At 40.5% G+C, this 18,975-nt stretch overlaps 6 protein-coding genes across 6 annotated transcripts; 4 read left to right on the forward strand and 2 right to left on the reverse strand.

Annotated features, from left to right (window-relative positions):
• Nucleotides 1–139: 139 nt before the first annotated feature.
• Nucleotides 140–1,195, forward strand: I206_101255 (mitochondrial 54S ribosomal protein uL16m; the record flags this gene model as incomplete). Its single annotated transcript, XM_019151852.1, has 4 exons — nucleotides 140–313; nucleotides 377–391; nucleotides 469–775; nucleotides 915–1,195. 4 exons carry the CDS (start codon nucleotides 140–142, stop codon nucleotides 1,193–1,195), a joined length of 777 nt encoding a protein of 258 aa, XP_019013990.1.
• Nucleotides 1,196–1,529: 334 nt separating this feature from the next.
• On the reverse strand, nucleotides 1,530–2,158 carry I206_101256 (uncharacterized protein; the record flags this gene model as incomplete). The annotated part of the gene is made up of 5 exons (XM_019151851.1): nucleotides 1,530–1,595; nucleotides 1,728–1,811; nucleotides 1,911–1,984; nucleotides 2,052–2,067; nucleotides 2,141–2,158. The coding sequence occupies 5 exons, from the start codon at nucleotides 2,156–2,158 to the stop codon at nucleotides 1,530–1,532; spliced, it is 258 nt and encodes an 85-aa protein (XP_019013989.1).
• Nucleotides 2,159–2,551: 393 nt separating this feature from the next.
• On the forward strand, nucleotides 2,552–5,483 carry I206_101257 (uncharacterized protein; the record flags this gene model as incomplete). The annotated part of the gene is made up of 11 exons (XM_070202355.1): nucleotides 2,552–2,593; nucleotides 2,660–2,880; nucleotides 3,103–3,199; nucleotides 3,268–3,413; nucleotides 3,473–3,566; nucleotides 3,610–3,631; nucleotides 3,677–3,707; nucleotides 3,755–3,937; nucleotides 4,002–4,124; nucleotides 4,188–4,549; nucleotides 4,624–5,483. 11 exons carry the CDS (start codon nucleotides 2,552–2,554, stop codon nucleotides 5,481–5,483), a joined length of 2,181 nt encoding a protein of 726 aa, XP_070058456.1.
• An 852-nt stretch (nucleotides 5,484–6,335) lies between these two features.
• Nucleotides 6,336–13,555, forward strand: I206_101258 (uncharacterized protein; the record flags this gene model as incomplete). The annotated part of the gene is made up of 25 exons (XM_070202356.1): nucleotides 6,336–6,516; nucleotides 6,579–6,774; nucleotides 6,865–7,784; nucleotides 7,857–8,386; nucleotides 8,442–8,538; nucleotides 8,600–8,934; nucleotides 8,998–9,098; nucleotides 9,154–9,316; nucleotides 9,364–9,446; nucleotides 9,504–9,798; nucleotides 9,850–9,954; nucleotides 10,008–10,210; nucleotides 10,262–10,454; nucleotides 10,517–10,663; nucleotides 10,726–10,863; nucleotides 10,923–11,048; nucleotides 11,110–11,322; nucleotides 11,392–11,629; nucleotides 11,691–11,831; nucleotides 11,897–12,263; nucleotides 12,319–12,454; nucleotides 12,521–12,820; nucleotides 12,897–13,231; nucleotides 13,281–13,428; nucleotides 13,508–13,555. 25 exons carry the CDS (start codon nucleotides 6,336–6,338, stop codon nucleotides 13,553–13,555), a joined length of 5,739 nt encoding a protein of 1,912 aa, XP_070058457.1.
• Nucleotides 13,556–14,222: 667 nt separating this feature from the next.
• I206_101259 (uncharacterized protein) lies at nucleotides 14,223–15,359 on the reverse strand (the record flags this gene model as incomplete). The annotated part of the gene is made up of 1 exon (XM_019151848.1): nucleotides 14,223–15,359. The coding sequence occupies one exon, from the start codon at nucleotides 15,357–15,359 to the stop codon at nucleotides 14,223–14,225; it is 1,137 nt and encodes a 378-aa protein (XP_019013986.1).
• Nucleotides 15,360–15,916: 557 nt separating this feature from the next.
• Nucleotides 15,917–17,341, forward strand: I206_101260 (uncharacterized protein; the record flags this gene model as incomplete). The annotated part of the gene is made up of 1 exon (XM_019151847.1): nucleotides 15,917–17,341. One exon carries the CDS (start codon nucleotides 15,917–15,919, stop codon nucleotides 17,339–17,341), a length of 1,425 nt encoding a protein of 474 aa, XP_019013985.1.
• Nucleotides 17,342–18,975: the final 1,634 nt, after the last annotated feature.

The raw sequence follows: 18,975 nt of genomic DNA on the forward strand, positions 1-18,975 counted from the left end.
AACGTGGTTTAACTCATCACCTTCGAGACGAGATTTCCATAAAGTTATTAAAGATGATTATTGAATGCATATAACTTTACTAAAGTTATCTTAGGTCCACTCAAAGCGTACAAAAGTCAGATCATAAACTTACCACACGATGATAGGCGCTCTAACTTCAATATTACGACCATCGTCAATTGCTTCTTCTTCAAGAAATAGCTTACCTTTTTTACCTAAACCGAATCCTACAATAAATCAACAAGTTAGATTTAGAGGTCAATTAGCACCAAAAAGAACAAAATATAAGAAAGCTGCAAAAGGTGCACCAGGAGTGAGCTATTATGCGCGTTTAAAATGTGTCCACAATCAGCTGATCGAATATCCTTTTGTATAGACTCAAATACCAATTGTTCGTATTATATTAATCATGGATTTAAAGAATATAACATTTCATAGCTAATTTGGTTTTCTTGGTTCATTTTTTAGGGAGGATCATTAAAAGGTACATCGTTACATCATGGTACATATGGTTTAAGAGCATGTTCTTCAGTTAGAATTTCTGCAAATCAATTATCTTCTTGTCAAATGGCAGTTAGACGTAAAATAAAACCTGTAAAAGGTGCACAAATGTATTTAAGAGTTTTTCCAGATATACCAGTTTGTGTAAAAGGAAATGAACAACGTATGGGAAAAGGTAAAGGTTCTTTTGAATATTGGAGTTGTAGAGTTAAACCTGGAAAAGTAATTATGGAAGTTGGAGGTGGTGGAATAAGAGAAGAAATTGCAAAAGCTGGTGAGTTGATTTTTTTGGGCATAAAGCCATGATGTGAAAGACAAGTCAATCTTGATTTCAAATTATTTGATATCTAATTCGAAAAACTTATTCTTGGAATTGAAGTTGGAACTAAACTGATGTTTTTATTTTCTCCCAGCTCTTAAACTTGCACAAGCTAGATTACCATTACAAACAGAATTCATAACTATTGATTCATCTCCACGACTTGGAAAATTATCATCTCAAGTACTTCAATCACCATCTTATGCTTTACCTATACCGAATCCCATAGTAGAATTGGATGCTAAGAATGAAGGTAGAGCAAAAGATGTGGTTTTGCAAAGGGAAGAAGAACAAATAGAGGAATTGAGCAGGAAATTAGAAGGAGCTTTGCTTCATGACATCACAAATTCATCACACAAGGGTGTCGAGGTTTGAGTATATTGACATGCAGGTATTCATAGATGCATTCAATGTCATCTGTTCATGTTGTCAAGGAGTTTCGCTATGTTTTTGCCATATTCAATGCTGTGTACTCGGGCAATTATGTATGCAAAGTAGCTCTCTCATACTCATGAATTGCAATTAAGTCTTCCTGTCAAAATCAGTATTCGTGAAGCTTGTCTTAGTATAGGTTTTGTTGGCATTATCATCATCACTACTTTTGCTAATTGTCTTGTGTTGCTGTTCCCCCTCTTGCGCGATAGATGACAAATTACCACCATTCCCGTCTTATTAGAACACCCGATGCATGAAAGATGAGATTAGGTATTTAATGAATCCTCTCTGTATCCCATACTGAATTTGTAGCGAATTCTTTTGGCGCTATAGGATCGGTCTAAGGCATGGTAAAAAAGAATCATTAGTTAAACAACGACATCTGGAAGTCGAGCAAATATAAAACGTCTGAGCCAAGATACCCAAGAGTATCTAAAAGAGTTAATTTTAAGATGGAAATTCACAAACTCACACTTTGTCCTCTTAATGAACCTGTTAATCGCCTATCTCGTTCCATCATCATTGATTCCCAACTATCAAGATTATATCGTGGTGGCTAAGAGTAAAATATTCGCATCTATTAGCCCACCATCTTTTTTTATTAAACAAAAGATACGATTTCTCTACTGTGATTAGGCAAGTTTTAAAAATTCACCTTTCCATCATTTGTTAATCGCTTAGCTGTGTTGAATAAAGTACCAGTTGCACCAAACATAACAGTCAAAAGACCTGTAATCGATGCATATTAGCTTTTTCTATTCCAGGACCTGATAATATTAGAAGAAGTCAAATTTACCAAATGGCAATAAAGCCTACATAGAGAAAAAGAAAGATTAGCATTAATAGTCAATTGTACATCAGGGGGTTTGAAGGAATTTTATTCACCTCCCAAGGAACAGGCATTTTCTATATTCTTCTAAAGTTTTGAGTGGGGATAAAGGAGAGATAGGAATAGGTCGATAGGAATTGATGATATTATATCCTTGTTTACGACTTTGATGTTTTGCTTGATTTGATTCAAGATTAATGAGATATCTTGATATTCATTGGTGCTTGTCTTGTTACACTTATCGAACATAGATGAAGGATTAAATGGGTAATCGATTTAAGATATTTATACCAAGCCACGTGAGTAACATGTGATGAAATGATGAACAAAAGTCAATCAACCTAATGATGTTCGAGTCAGGCTTTATACAATGACAATAGATATTTGTTCATGCATATAAACAAATCAAGCTTATCTGATTCAACGCCATCCAAAGATCAGGTGAGGAAGACTGGTATAAAACAAAAATGGCACCTAAGAAACAACCAGTCAAAATAGAATCAAAAACAGTAAGCTTGATTCTTTAAATTAATTCCTTCATCTAGACCTAAAAACTAAATTTCCATCTAATGTAGAAAGCAGATAATGTCGATGAAGCTCCACTTCAAGCTGTAGTACTTGCAGATTCATATAATAGAAGGTTTGAAGTTTTATGTCAAGATCAACCTAGAGTTTTATTACCTCTTTGTTCAACACCTTTATTAGCTTGGACTTTAGAATCTCTTAGTTTAAGTAAAGTTAAACAGGTTTTCGTATTTTGTGGAGTTCATGCAGAGAAAATCAGAGCATTTATCGAGTGAGTTTTCAGTTTCTGACTTACTGAGTCGTGTATTCTTAGCCATATATACTTTTAAGCTTTCATTGCATCCCCCTTCCTCAAGCGTCCAAGCATTTTAATCTCTCTTCCTCACATATGTAAAATAGCAATCTCTTTTATCGATTTCTGTTTCGCTCGTTTCTTCTAGGCCGCTATATTCCCAAGCCGTTATTATTGAAAGAATCTGACATTGCTTACCAGCTCGTCGCCATATAAGCACACTTTGGACATACAATGTCTTGCAAGTCAAACTGCTATGTCTGCTGGAGATGCCTTGAGAGAGTTAGATGATAGGAATGTAAGCTATTGATCAACCGCCTCAATTGCTCGCTTTCGTTGTCTTACTCACTATTATGCTCATTTCAGGTCCTGAACGCTGAAAATCCATTCATATTGGTGCATTCGCCCATCATATCAAACTACGACTTGTCAAAAATGGTAGAAGTACATAAAAAACGAAGAGAGGAAGATAAAAATTTCATCATGACTATGGGTGTAGGATTGGGCGGAAGGTCTGTATCCTTTCTTTTAAACTGGAAATCATGGTACTGATTATTTGGGCCTTTTGTAGACGACATCCTGAATCTCCGATCATGCTGGTCCACCCCCCTTCGTCCCGATTATTACATTATCATCAAAACCCATTATCTCCCTCTGAACCACACGTATCTTTCCCTTCAGCTTTATTCTTAGATCCCTTCCCTACAGATATTGACACATACGAAGTATGGTCAGGTACTCCTTCATCATCATCTAGCAGTCGAGGTGGATACAGAGATCTGGGAATCGATATCTGTGAAGCGGATGTACCAGCTTTATGTACTGAAAACTTTGATTATCATGATTTACGAAGGCACTTTGTCAATGGTGTTTTGACTTCCGAATTGTTAGGAAAGAAAATTGCCGTTCATGTAGTAGGAAAGGACGATATACAAGATGGTGAAGAAGAGAGTGGTGTCAAAACGGATAAAAGAAGTGGTAATGGTGGGACGTATGTAGAACGAATTAGAGATACTAGAACATTCGGCGAAATAACGTATGTTTTCACCTCTTTTACTCGTCACTTGGAGATAATTTGACTGACGTTAGCATGGACGTAGACGTGATGTGCTTCGACGTTGGGCGTTCCCTCTTGCTCCTGATAATAATGAACCTGGAGGTGTGCAGTATGAGCTACGAGCTGGAAATGTATACATAGCGAAGGATAACGTTGTTCTGTCACGGTGAGCTGTGTTTAAGTCGTCGCACTCGATGAGCTATCAGCTGACTTACTTCGCATTTCATAGGACCACCACCTTGTCAGGTCCATTATTGATTGGCCCTCGTTCAGCCTTGGCCCACAATACCCACATACACCAGTCAACCCTTGGAGGAGATTGTAACGTTGGCCCCAGTACGACAATAACGCAATCGTACATATTCGATGATGTCCGAATAGGAGCGAATTGTACGATTCGAGAATGTGTTATTGGAGAAGGAGTGGTCATTGGAGATGATGTCAAAGTTGGCAAAGGAGCTTTGTTAGGTAACGGGGTTAGACTTGGTAAGGGAACACGAGTACCTGAATTCGCAAGGATTGGTCGGGAAAGGTACCAAGGTGATGATTATGATTCTGAGGAGGAAGACGAAGAGGACGATGAGGAGCGTGGTGAGTTCTCAGCCTCTGCTTGATGATCCCCGTTCTACCGTCCCAGCTAACGAGGACCTCCCCGCCAATCGCAGACCGACGATTGGAAGTTCTCGGAGAGGATTCAATAGGATACCTGTGGCCAAACGAAGAAGAAGAACCTCCGTCCGATTCTGAAGATGAGGGAGATGATCCTTATGAACATCCTAAAAACAAACAATTACTTCAACTCGGTCGACGTCTCTCTAATCTTTCAGCATCCAGTGTTTCCCTTTCAACATTATCGAAAGCTTCCTCTTCTGCTGCTTCTTCACCTTTATCAATAGCATCGTCAGCATCAACCTTACCAGACATTGCACCACTTGAAATAGACAGTGGACCTAGAGAAGAGTTCTATATTGAAGCAAGAGAAAGTTTAGCAAGAGCGTATGAAGAGGATCATAAAGTTGAAAATGCAGCTTTGGAAATGAGAACTTTAGTAATGGGTGAAAATGCTGGACAAGACGCAGCAAGATCCGAAATTTTGAATTTTTTCCTTGGAAAAATTGAAATTAATGAAAATTCAACATCTAGTGAAATTTTAAATGAAACTACTAGAATATTTACAAGATGGGGAGGATTAGTTAGATCATTTTCAACAACTGATTATACTCTTATTGCAATTGATACACAAAAATTCGTTTTAGAAGAAAATAATGAAAAGTATGAAAAATGGTTTGGAATCTTATTAAGAGGTTTATATGATTCTGATACTTTAACTGAAGATGAATTAATTGATTGGAGAGATTCAAGTATATCTAAAGGTGAAGGAACTAATAATGAATTAGAAAAGAAAAGATGGAAAGAAGTTTATTTAAAAGGTAAACCTCTTGTTGATATTTTGGAACAAATGGATAGTGATGATGAAGAGGATTCTGAAGAAGGGGATGAAGATGACGATGAGGATAGTGATTAAGTTCATTTTTGTGTTGTAGGGTTTATTATAATGCATAGCATATCACATTGTTGTAGTATATCGCTGTTCGAAAGCTAGCGTATTCAGTGTGAAAATAATTAATGACACGCGTAAGTTGCCGGGGGTTTATTATGAATCAACGTGTGCAGTGATTGTTATACCGATTTCGAACTATAAGCAAGTATAGTGAAGTACTATGAGACTTCTATCCATCACCTGCTTATAACCGGCTGAGATCAAAAGGATTTTGTCTAATGTATTATATATGATGCATATTGGTATAATGATGAAGAATTCATATATAAAAGATGTTGCAAGGCTACTATCAAGAGACTGACTATTAAAAATATCTTTTCAAAAAGAAAAGATAGGGCCAGCAGCTAACGAAACCAAGCTTAATATAAATTTAAACACTACTATACGCACTATTTGAAAGGATTTTACTACTGTAAAAAAAGTAAAGACCAGATTAACGAAGTGCGATTAGTATAAAAGAAAGAAAAAGAAAGAAAGAAGAAAGAAGAAAAAATAGATAAACTACTGAATGGTATTCGCATACAAAGTTTGATTTGGTGAAAAGTTTGGTTGAATTTGATGATTATGTAATATAATCTGCTGGTTTGTTTCATTGATTGTTTGACACGTGGGAATTTATCCTTCCCTCCACATTCGGTTGACGTATTTCCCGATCAATTCAAGTTGCAATTGACTTTTGGTTTCGGTTGATGTCAAGTTGACAAGACGCGATTAATATATTTAAAAAGTATAATATCAAATCTAATCAACTTATAATATAAATAACATTTGGTGAAAGCTTTAAGTCAGAGGAGAGCTTTCAATCATTTGTCAAGAATGTCACAATTTCCTACTAATCAACAATATCCTAATGATCATAGTCAAAATTCATCTTCACATTCTAATGGACATTCGCAACAACAACAACAACAACAACAACAATATGAAGGAACGTATGAAGATCCTTCAAACTTATTAGCTGTTTATCCATTTATGAGTTACGCACCGACAGCGAGAGGTCAGTCTGCAAGTACTCTCTGACTTTTTGATGATAGCTAAAAGATGGATCCCTAATTATAGTCGCTGAACACCTCTCACCACATACGACTACATATCTTCCTTTTCCGTCTTCGTCCGAATTGTATCCTCAGTACGCTGAGGTCTTCAATCGATTGGATAACCCTACTACAATCGAAGATTGGGCTATGCAACAAGCTGCTGAAGCTAGATTGAGGGAAGCTCTCAGTGCGAATGGTGCTAATGCTTATTCCCGGCAGTCAGTACAGATTTAAAAATATTTTCATACTGCCGATCTATCTGTGTACCTGTTGGTATGACACAAGCTTACGCCACATCTTATGTACAGTCCTTATGATCCTTCCCACTATCAGCCACCTACTCCGACTTCTCAACCTATCCCGATACCCTATAACCTTCTTCCCTCGTATCCAGCACATCCCCAGCCTGCTTCAGCTCAAAATCGTCAACTGCATACCCCTTCTTCCATCAACGGTGATTCTTCTAATCTCCACGGCAATCCTCCAACTTTCCAATCAAGTCCACAAGAGTTCTTCAATCACTTCGTCAATGATACCTTATCGAGGAATAGGGCTCAAGCCATACCGCTCACAACCACAATCCCGAACATTCCACCTCAGAGCGTTCAGCCAATCTCGGTACCGGTGCCTTCACAAAGTCAGCTTCAGAATGTACTTCAGGCTCAAGCTGGACCATCGAGAGAAAGACGAACCTCACCAAGACGACTGTCCAATTCAATGGGCAGTATGAGATCCCCGAATCCCCCTTCATCTGTCGCTTCCACTCCAACTCACGAGAGGATAATGCGATCTAGTCCAGTATCCTCACCTGATCCTCTAGGTCCTTCACCAACCAAGAAATCGAGGAACAACAACGGTCGGATAGGCCGAAGCTCTTCCCGAGATATATCACCTTCTCTGGCTCAAATACGTAGAACGCCGGACATGGAACTCGGTTCGTTGAGTATGAGGGACCAGAGGAGTAACAGCCATGACAATGACGAGACGCCTAGAGCAAGCCAGAAAGTCAAGAAGGTTGTTGAAGTCGTCATTCCCACGCGAAGGAAAGTCAGCAGGGAAGAGCAAGCTCTATACGATGACGAGGATGAAGATGATGATGGAGTGGACTGGGGCGAAGATGGAACTGGAGACTGGAAAATGGAAGATCGGGAAGGGAATGAAAGTCCACCAAACAATGTAGCACCGTTGCCTAAAGGAAGTGGACGGACTGGTGAAAGGGATATACGCAGTGAGTCGATCTCTCCTCGATAATCTCCTCATTCGTGGCTTGCGAGTCTGAAGCTTCTGATGGAATCTCTAGGTATATGGCAGAGACTGCAAAATCTGCTGGAAGACGTCTTCGAAGAATCCGATACGTTTCCCTCTAATCCTACATCGGGCGATATAGCAGGAAGCAGGTTCTTTTCTACCATCACGAAAGACGGATCTACAACCCTTCTCTCTTTTGAGACAATGAAGAAGATATCATCTCACGTGACCAGAATCCAATCTGCTCGAAGAAGGCATACCTCAGCCAATACTTATGTTGGTCAATGGGAAGAAGAATCATTGAGCAATATCTTGAGGCTTTTGGAGAGGAATATGAGGGATACGGAAAATTTAGTTGTGTTCTCTGAAGGAAAAAAGGTGTCTGCAAATTCAGAAGAAAAAGGGAAGAAGAAGAAGGACAAGACCTCTCAAATAAATAATACCAACGGGCATGATCATGTCGAAACCCTATCTGACAATGTCATTGAAAAATACGAAAATAGTTTAGCTAGAGTGAGAAATGGTGTGGTTGCTGCAGAATGTGTGCTGGTTCTACTTGATTCCGAAGGTCTATCCAAACAGGTCAGTTCATTGATCTCCGATTATTGCATTAGTTAGGCTGATTATGATCATGAAGATGTACTCCGAAGATCTTCTGTCGACGTGTGTCAGTACCATCAAGGAACAGATGGAGAAAACCATTTTCCCTATAATAGAGGGATTGGCAGGCGAAAGTGAGCTTCCAGTTTATCCATCTGTCTGGTGATATGAGAAAGATGACTGATGGGAATGTAGAAATCTCGTCGACATATCTTTCGCACATTGTTCAGGTTGAAAGTAATTCAGTGAAAAGGGGGAAAACAAAAGCGTTATCACCCTATTTTGCTCATCCAGTTCTATCGGCTATAGCAGCTTCGGTCATTTCGTCCATACCCCGCTTGACCTCAATGATTAGTAGGCCTCAGATCGCTCTCTCGGATTCTTTGATCATCCAGACTGTGTACTTGGCAATTGGACCTCTCTTCGTCAATGAACCCGTTCTGAAGCGGTCCAAGAAGGATACTGGTGGCAAGGAAGGCGGAGGAGTCATGAAAGGGCTGAAGATGGAAGCTTTGGGTTGTCTCAGAGGGGTAAGCCACAGACGTACCGTGATATGATATCAGCTGACCTAGCTTGACCTGGTCTTCCATTAGACCTTTGCCAGATACGAGGAACAGCGACAATGGATTGTCGAAGAGATATTGAGCTCTTTAGTGAGGATACCGGAGCAGAACCATGCTCAAAATAAATTCGAGTGAGTTTCACTTCCAGCTGTTCCATATCCGATCCTTAGCTAACGAGGACGGCAGATTGCCAAACGGGAGATCAATACATACGATCTCGGCCTTGCTGCTTCAACTTATACAAGCTTCGGCGCATGGCACTATCGACCGAGTCAGGAAATTACACTCTAACGCCGTTGAGGCAGAAATGATGGGCACTGACACCCAAAAGATGGAAGTGCAAGAAGAGGTAAGCCAGAGTGTGTTTCAGATAATAGAAGCATCCGCTGACATCAGAAGCAGGAAACGAGAATGTGTGCAAGTGCACTTGACAGTGCTCTAAAATCAGCTAGAATTGTAGGCGGGTACTTGGTGCAGAAGTGAGCTATTCTTGGATTCCTGCAGACATCCTTAGCAGAAGCTCACGGTCATAACAGATCCACGAGTACGAAAGCGACCAAAACCTCGCATGACACCGAATATAAAGCCATTCTCGATTTGTTCTTACGCGACCTCATGACGGTCTTGTACCGACCCGAATGGCCAGGAGCCGCCCTGTATCTCACAGTATTCTCTAGAATCCTCATTGCGGCGCTGGAGGACCAGAAGATTGGACCTGAGATTACCGCATCGAAAGGTATCGCCTTGGATTATCTAGGTGATATAGCTGCTAAGCTCAAAAGCTCGGGCTTGGAGATGCTGGATGACACCAAGATAGCTACCCTGGACGAGGTCAGTCCAGATCCAGCTGTTGGGTAGGATGGAGCTGACTAGCTTGATCAGGTGATTGCCAATGTCGATATGATGGGCTTAACCAGGCTGATAGGTGCACAATCTAAAATCTTGACCTTTTTGTCTTCTGCAACAAGGGAAGACAATTCTCTGAGTGTGAGTTCCGATGCCAATGCGATTCACGAATATCCTTCTCACGATTTACATAGTCTTCGCGAGATATGGCTGCCATTGTGTGGGCTCAAGAGTTACAAAGTGGTATTAAGAAAGTCGGCTCTGTCGTCGACAAATTGGCCGCAGAGAAAAGCGAAGAAGCTCAGGACACCGGCCTGAATCTGCAAACGATTGCTGCTACGCTCAAGAGTACCCTGAGAAACATTTGGATGGCCGATGAACATTTGTTCGAAGTGCAGTACGTCCGTATGCCACATTCCCCATATTGAGCTAATTTGCGGCCGCACAGTGATCCGAAACAGGGCGAAATCGCGACTACTGCCTCAATAGCTGTTTCTCGTGGAAGACAGCTTCAGAATGCCATCGACCCTATTTTGATGGCTTTACTGGGTGTTCTGGATAATTCTGCTGTCGGATTGCGATCAAAAGCTCTCAGGGGTGTTGCATCAGTCATAGTGGTTGATCCCGAAGTATTAGGCTTGGTAAGCGATCTTGCTCATTCAAATATCGAAAAACAAGCTGATCATCGCGTCACGATGGACAGCCTCAAATTCGTCAAGCCCTAGAAGATCGACTGTCTGACCATTCACCTGCGGTCCGAGATGCTGCTGTCGAGTTAGTTGGAAAGTATATTGTACAGAAACCTAAATTGGCAGCAGAATACTATCCTCATATCGCTCAAAGAGCTATGGTAAGCTAAACCGAGCCTTTTCCTTCGTTCAAGGCAGCTAATCTGACTGCTATACCAATCAGGATACCGGTCTTGGAGTAAGAAAAAGGGTCATCAAGCTGCTTAAAGGCATTTTCCCAACTATGGACTCAAGGGAAATTCAAGTGGACATTTGTTGTAAGATGATTGACTTAATCGATGATCAAGATGAAGGTGTCAAGGTCAGCAAGGATTACCTTTTGGTCCTTGGGATCGGAGCAAGCTGACATGTCGTTATAAGGATCTTGCCGTTAAAACCCTCACTGAACTCCTATACTCGTCTCGAGAAGATACTGCTGGGCTTTTGGTAGACATATTAGGTGATTTTAGGGGAAGCAGTGATTCGTTGGAAAGAGCTATGAGTGGGGTAAGTTCCCCGCTTGTCGTCATTCTTTACTAAGTAAAGAGCTCGCTGATCGTTTGAGCAGGTATCGAAAGAATGCGATGTGACGAATCACAAGACTCGCTTTGGTCAAACGATAGACGTCCTGATAACTCGATTAATCGATGCCACCGAAACAGTCGATTTCGATTCTCTTTCACACATAAGGGCAATCTGGCTTTTGTGTGCGAGTGATCCGAGTCAAATCGATACGCAGAAAGCTGGCGTCCTGCTATCTTATCTCCGCCCTCCTGCGAACGTGAGCACCTAGCTTCCAGAATCTAGTTGCCGCTGGGCAAAGAAAGCTAATTGTGCCACATCGAATTAGGCGGATGATCAAGCTACGAACGAATTGCTCTTGAAAATCTTCCGAAAATGCATACCCTCAATGCCTCGAACAGCCTCAAGCTTCGCTGCCGACTTGACCAAGAAGCTTATGCCGATGATCTCCAAACCTGCTGGAGGTTTCCAAGCTCTACGAGAAACGATCGGGTGCTTCTGCGCCGTCACCAATTACTTGACTAAGGATTGGAGCAAACTGATCAACGTCCTCAGGGCATGTGAGGGTGAGGTTCGATCTTTTTCAGTACAGATAGGCATATATTGATGATAGCTTAACTCTTATAGCCAAAATCCGGCCCATTCGAAACCAATTTCTCAACACTGGTACTACGTCTGCTTCTAGTCAAGCTGCCTCCATGATGCTGTATATCACTGCCTTGATTGTTGAAGGATGTAGACTTGATGACATAGCTCAAGAGGATGATGGTGCGTATCAGCTAGGAAATTACTTGATCTTTTGCCACAAGACAGCTGACAATGATTTGCTACAGTGGTCGACTTGGAGCTGCGAAAAATTGCTTCATCACCAATCTCGGAATACTTCTACGAGACTTACCTTGATCTGTCCAAATTACCGTCATTCCAGAACGCGGCTACGATTTGCATTGGCTCTTTATTCCGATCTTACCCTTTCTTACTCCTACGAGAAGAGACTAGTGAATGGATGCAGGATACTTTCAATTCCAATAATGAAGACAATCGCGCTCAACTCCTTGGTGTGATTCACGAGTTCCTCGCTTCCGAAGTGGACAAGAGATCCGCAAACCCTGATGGAAAGAACAGGAAAGGTAGACAGGAGAAGCAGGATACGGGAGTCGAAATGCTTCGAGGAGATGCGAAGGAGCTACAGGATTCCGAGTAAGCTTACAGACCTTGGCTTGGGCGGAAGCTCTTAGCTTACTTGGTGTGTCAGCTACTCTACGAGCATAGTACAAAATAATATTGAACAAATTTTTGAATGTGCTCGATCCCAGAATCCGCCAACCCAGAATGCCGCTCTAGACATTTTGACCTTCGTTGTCAATCAAGGATTGTACTCCCCAGTCCATGTGAGCTTGCCTACATCTCGATATCGTTATGCCTCAGAGGCTCACGCTTATGTATCTGGACCGTAGACCGTGCCGATCCTGGTGACCTTGGAGACCTGCTCAGACCCACATATATCGGACCGAGCGATCGCTCTCCACTCGTCTCTTCACCAGAAACACGCTTCACTAGTCACTGTTCTATTTATGGAATCCGCCAAAGCTTCTTATGCTTATCAACGGACTATCACCTCTGAACCTACCGGTCATAGAAATGGAACTGCCCTCTTGCAGAACTGGTATACTCTGCTTAGTGAGAAAAGAGTATGGAGGCATGATTTCTTGAAAGCTTTGTGCAGGGCATTCGACTCGGATAATACCAATGACCTGGTGAGTAATGCATTTGATCTAATTATTCGGACACCTTTGTCACCTTTACTGAAACCATTCTTCTCATTCTCCGTAGGATCCAGGATTTGTGCTTTACCTGGCGGAAAATCTTTCTACGTTAGAGTATAAATTACAAGAAGAACCAATGACCATCGTAGTCTGTCTACAAAAAGTTATCTCGACAGCTACCAATCTAATATCAATTATGGAAAAGATCAATCTTGAGTCTTTAACTCCTAACGAACCCATATTTGGCAGAATGGCAAATCTCGGTATTCACACTGCTGATCCAGGATATGAAAGGAAGAACGATATTGTCCAATTGGACAATATGGCAAAATCAAGTTTGATCATGAGTTTGGCTGTGATTTTGAAAAATCATTTATTGAATTTATATCATTTACCTGAAGAGTGAGTTACGTGTCGGAGTCTCCTGTGCATTACTAATATAGCAGTGTAGTAAATGCGCAATCCATATTCCAGGTAAAAAATCAGCTATAGGTGATAAACCAACTTCGAAGCGTGGTTCATCTGTATTGGAACTTAGCAAGATACCTCATATACGAGGTATCGAGACTGTTGGAGAATTCAGGACACTTCAATCTAGTGTAAGCACTGTTTCATATCACGCCTCGAAAGCTTAGATATACAATGTGAACTGATACGATCTCGTCTCGTTACAATCAGTTCTTACGACTCTTACATGAGGATGGATCCTTGGCCGATTTAGATTAATTAGATCAAATGTAAAAGCCACTATATTGTAGAATAATTAATTGTAGCATCAAGTTGTATTGAATAGTCAGAGCAAACAAGTAGCATTGATCATGTTCACCCCATGCATATGTCATGTAGTCTATTATCCTTGCTTGGATCATCCGATGCCGAAGTGACGTGGTGATACCATGTGCAACAGATTTGTATCTGCTCAGGTCAGAGGTAGATTTCTGGGTGAGACCCTGATATGCAGTCAACGTGGATTGATGTATGCATTTAGATCAAAGTAGCACGGTTGAAAGGGAGATATACTGTAGTTCGGGTTTCAGTATAGGGAAGCGGTGTATACTGGTTTCATAAAATACCTAAAGGAGGTGACTAGATCTAAGCGTCACGAAACAGTTCGGTGACAGTTTTGACGTTCTATCCAACAACATGATATGCTCTTCTCCTACACAATTCAGCATGTTTTAGGGCGAGCAGGTCAAAGGCCTGGTGTTGCATTGTATGAACCCATTGAAGTGTCTCAAACTTTTGGGATCTCACAATGCTGTAATGTAACCCGGTTGAATTTACGGGATAATGTCGTAACCAATTGACATGAACCTATGCATGCTAGGTATATTCACAGACAAGTACAGGATGTTATTATTCACTCAAATCAATCAAGCTCACCAAGCTCGGTTCAGACCCAGTCATCTTCGCTATCGTCATCACGACATTCACACGTATAATCGTTCCAAATCAGCTTTTGGCGGAAATGCTCGAATCTGACCAAGTGAGAAGGTTTGACTTTTTCGCGGATCCTGGTAAAATATTTTTCAGGTGATTTGGAGAACGGAAAGCAATATTTCAAGGGCAAATTATCCACTTGTTCTTCTCTGGATGCTCTCCGATAGTGATCCCATAAGGTCTTGATGCATTTGGCTTTATCCCACCTTGCTGAATCGACAAAGTCGAACTTGGTATCCGCCATGCCAGGAAATATCATCAAGTCGAAATTTATCAATTGCTGTTTATTTAAATGAATGATGACATGCTTCAAGGGGAGATTGCTACAGAGCTCATTCAAAAGTTTACTCATACCTTTCTTGATGGCCCAATCTTCGTCGTAGTCAGACTCAGCCTCCTCTTCATCCTCATACTCATTCGAATTTTGATGAATCCAACTTTCTGGCCATTCCATGCATAATGTCTCGAGCTGTTCAGAAGTGTGGTAGGCCAGACAATCGATGAATTCGTCTAAACGATGAGAAAAGTCCCAACAGCAACTGCAAATCTCCTCTTTCGCTACTGTCGCCTGCACTAGTCTGTTCACTACATCCTCTCCCAAGCTAATATGTGTGACGACTGGAAAGATGGGTGAAACCAAGTTGTATGTTTCTTGACAATCACAGCCGCAGGGAGATTCGCAATATTGCGCTTCTGAGACGAATTCGGTAGCTCCGTCTGACTTGGCGAATTTGATATACTTTGTAAATTGTAGAGCTTTGTTTTTGGAATCGAATATAGGGAATTCGTTATTAACCTGTTCATCGTCTCCATCACCTTCTTCATCGAACTCCTCGTCAGGATTCCATTCGACATTAATATTATAAATTATGCTTCCGAGATCGTCTGCGTCTCCGATAGTGATTCTTTCGTAGATCTGAGGTATGAGTTCGTCATAAAGTGCTCGACAAGTTCTGATTAGTGCGAGGGGAAATTCTTGCTTAAGCATATCGAAAATTTGGTAATGAACTGGATGAAGTTTCTGAAATGACTCGGCAAATCGATCGAATTCGTTGAGCTGCTTTGTTTTGTTCTTGCGGGAGGACGGCATATTGAGGTGATATGTGTGTGTTGACGGATTGAAGGCAAGGTTGACGTTTAGGAAAGGGATCTAATGAAGGTTCGAATGTAACAATTGCCAGATTTGCTACAATATGGCAAGCATTAATCAATGTCTCCTTTATAAAGAATAAATAAGCCATTGTACTCACCAAAAATTGGTTTCTCTTTAGCTCACGACGTGAACGAAGTTTCAAATACACCTCAAACAGATCGTATGAACCCATCCGATCACGGTGTGGAGCTTGACGAGGGACGTTGCTTGCGTTGGTTCTCGGAAGTATCGCAAGGAGAAGATGTCGAAGCAATGATTAACAATGAGAATGACGATGAAGATAAAAAGGGAGCACCCATGCTAATTTGTAGTTTCCCTTTTGCGCTTTGACCTTCAATTCTACATCATACACACGTCGACCAACATCATTTCCGACGGTATCGAGAATGTAACATGTTATATACCGACAATCGGTTATTCCCTCCTTGACTCCTGTATGACAGAGGTACACCTCACATAGAGCTGACATTCTTGATTTTTGTAGACTCGGCGAGATGGCTACACTTCCGACATCATCAATGTATGCATTGCTGATGATGAAGAAATATGGAGATCTTCCCCTAATCGACAGCAGAGATACTCCTAGAACCCTGAGTGGAGGTGGAGCTCCGAGATCTGCAGCCGATTGTTGTTTCTCCGAACAAGCCGTTAATCCGGCTTCACTACCTGATCACCCTCATCTTCATCTAACTCGACAAATACGATTTGCTTTTGCTTCGCGCCCAGCTATGTTACAAGTACAGAACGACGCTTCTGACGGCTCTCACTCAATTCTGTCGAGTCCAACACACAATATCACCTCCCTGGACCGATTACTACCACTTCAGGACCACATATTTCATTATTTACAGACCGATCATCCTTGTTCGGTGTTGCGCTTAAACCGATCATTCTACACAGATTATCTACCGATAGTATACCGAAAAGTCGAAGTCACAGGAGATGGGCTATGCAAACTTCTTGGAAGTCTTATTAGACTTGAAATTGATCCTATAAGGAAAGGTCGATCACCTGTGTATGGCGAAAGAGTGATTAAAGCTTTAAAATATGTTGAGCAATTAGACATATTAGACATGGGAAATGGAGAGAAGGTGGATGAAACTTTGAGACTATGGACTCTATATAAGATGGATCTAATCTTTCCAAGATTGACTCATATGAGCATTGGTAAAAGAGTAATTACACCAATATTAAATCCATCATTAGATCCAGCAAGTTTAACTGGATTTTTAGGATTAGACGTCTTAATTCATCTCATAGCATTTTCGTCAACTAAAACACTTTGTCTTGATTGGCCCATCACAGAGATAACTTCCAACGATTATGGAGAAAGAGATGGAAGTAAATTAGATTGTTTCATACCTGAATTATTAAAGAATTTAGATCAAAGTATAACTCAGTTGGAATTGGTCAAAGTACATGTCAAATACGATAATTTAGGAAAGATGATATTTAATATACTAGAACACAGATCACCCTGGGCGACTCAGCACCCTCGACCGAAAATCATATTAGAACTGACGAATGAAAGCAATCAATCGACTGTTGCGATATTGGGAGAATTATGTGGTACAGTTTTATGTACAATGGATGAATTATTCGAAAACGAATTACACTTTGATTCCACAATGATAGGAAACGATATTACCTTTATACTTCCTGATTACAAAGATAGGCAAGCTGCTATAGATGAAATAATGGAAGAAGAGGTTTTAGATGATTATGAAGGCATGTGGTATACGGTCTTGAGTAATATAGTATGGAAGCATAATGATAATCCGAAAGAATGGGATTGCCCTTGTGGAAAGTTCCCAGTACGAAACATACCAGACGATACCTTGATAGAGGATGGTCTCGATTCAGAACAAGAAGATCCTACTCAAACTAAAATAGATCAATATTTCAAACATCTAACATGAGATTAGATTATTCTATGTATATTTGTGCACATCTTAAAAAGAAGTCAACATACCTTATCGCAAAATGATAGATAAAACCGGTAACAAATAAAGAATGTTTTGCGGGATATATACAATTATGGTTAAATCTCCGTTAACGTTATTTCTCGGAGAGATCTTTTTGTTCGGTATTTGAAAGGCTATCGGTGTAAAAATCATATGATATTTTGCGTAATAGTAATATATAAATAAAATGCTACTGCGAATTTTATCTTTTTTACATCGTACGATAGAGAGTGGGGCAGTGCATTCATACTACATTATCAAAACTTGATCTTTCTTTCTTCGAGATAACGTGCGTACGTAGCGGGATGTATCGGTGACGATCAATCGAAATAATTCTAGTGGCGAATGATTTTTATGTTTTCTTTACACCACGCGCGCTTTCGATCATTCTGCTTGAGCCATATCTGATAGGCCTGGAGTACTCATAGTTATCAATCTTCCTGTTCTCAGTCACTCTAGTAAGACCATTTCGTCCTTCTGTCTTCATTCCATCACGATAGCTATGTTAATCGTTACGACTGTAAAGATTTCCAAGATCTTAGAACGGACAATTGAGGATTCCTCACATATCAATCAAGTCGGTCCGAATGAATTCTTCTAAAGATTTTTCTCATCTCGTACAAAGTTATATCGTAAAGGTACTTCCGGTTTTCCGTAATTGACTGATCGTGTTGGTTCGTTTTAGCCGAGTATAATATTTATCGGAGATATTTAAAATACGCTAGTATGGGAAGAGGATAGTTTCAACGTCATATTTCCTAAAATCCCTGAATGGAATGTCAAGCCTTGGCATCCTTCTCGATGAAATGATTCCTATATACAGATCGAGCATCTTCTCAATCAGATGCGGCAAGTGATCATCATACTTACTGTCTGGAGGATTTCTTCAAAACGTAGCAATGAATGCAGGATATCTTCTTCATTATGCTCAATTGTGAGCTTTCATTCTTTATTCCTTATGCAATGCTGAATCTGTATAGCATTCCTTTGAAAAGTGTATATCGGATTACATGTGATCATAAGCTAAAACATTTCTAATCACAAAGCAACATTTCACTTTTCGGTAGTATGCAAATTCAATTTATGATAACGTGATATTTCGTTTGAAAATAAAAGCGAAAATATCTTTTAGCATACTTTGATACTTCACCCAATCAGCGAGTCCCAATCATTTTGCAACGTAGAATCTAGAGCAAAGTCTTAATGAGCGAGCACAAGGATGGGAAGCCATTTCTCACATGTAGATGTGAAAATTGTTGTAGGAGAAGCTGCTGACTATAATTATGTTCCTGTTGAAGAACGAAGTCGTAGTTCATAAGCGAGCTTAAAAAGCTCGGGGTTGCCGTTGAAGAAACCAAAATAAACTTTTTACACCCATTTTTAGTTTGATTTATTCGGAAAATAACCAAAAGAAGAATAACGTAAATCATAACTTTTAATACCAAGTGTTTTCCGTTAAAATTCACTATAAAGTGAGATATCATATGCTCACCCTTTTCTTCCCATGCTTTTTCTTGTTTTTACGCAGGATTTAGATCATCTTCTCGTCATGCCGTATATGCAATTACTCTACCCTTTTAAGGTACTTT

Source organism: Kwoniella pini, chromosome 1 (assembly GCF_000512605.2).
Source record: "Kwoniella pini CBS 10737 chromosome 1, complete sequence".
Classification (NCBI taxonomy): Eukaryota; Fungi; Basidiomycota; class Tremellomycetes; order Tremellales; family Cryptococcaceae; genus Kwoniella; species Kwoniella pini.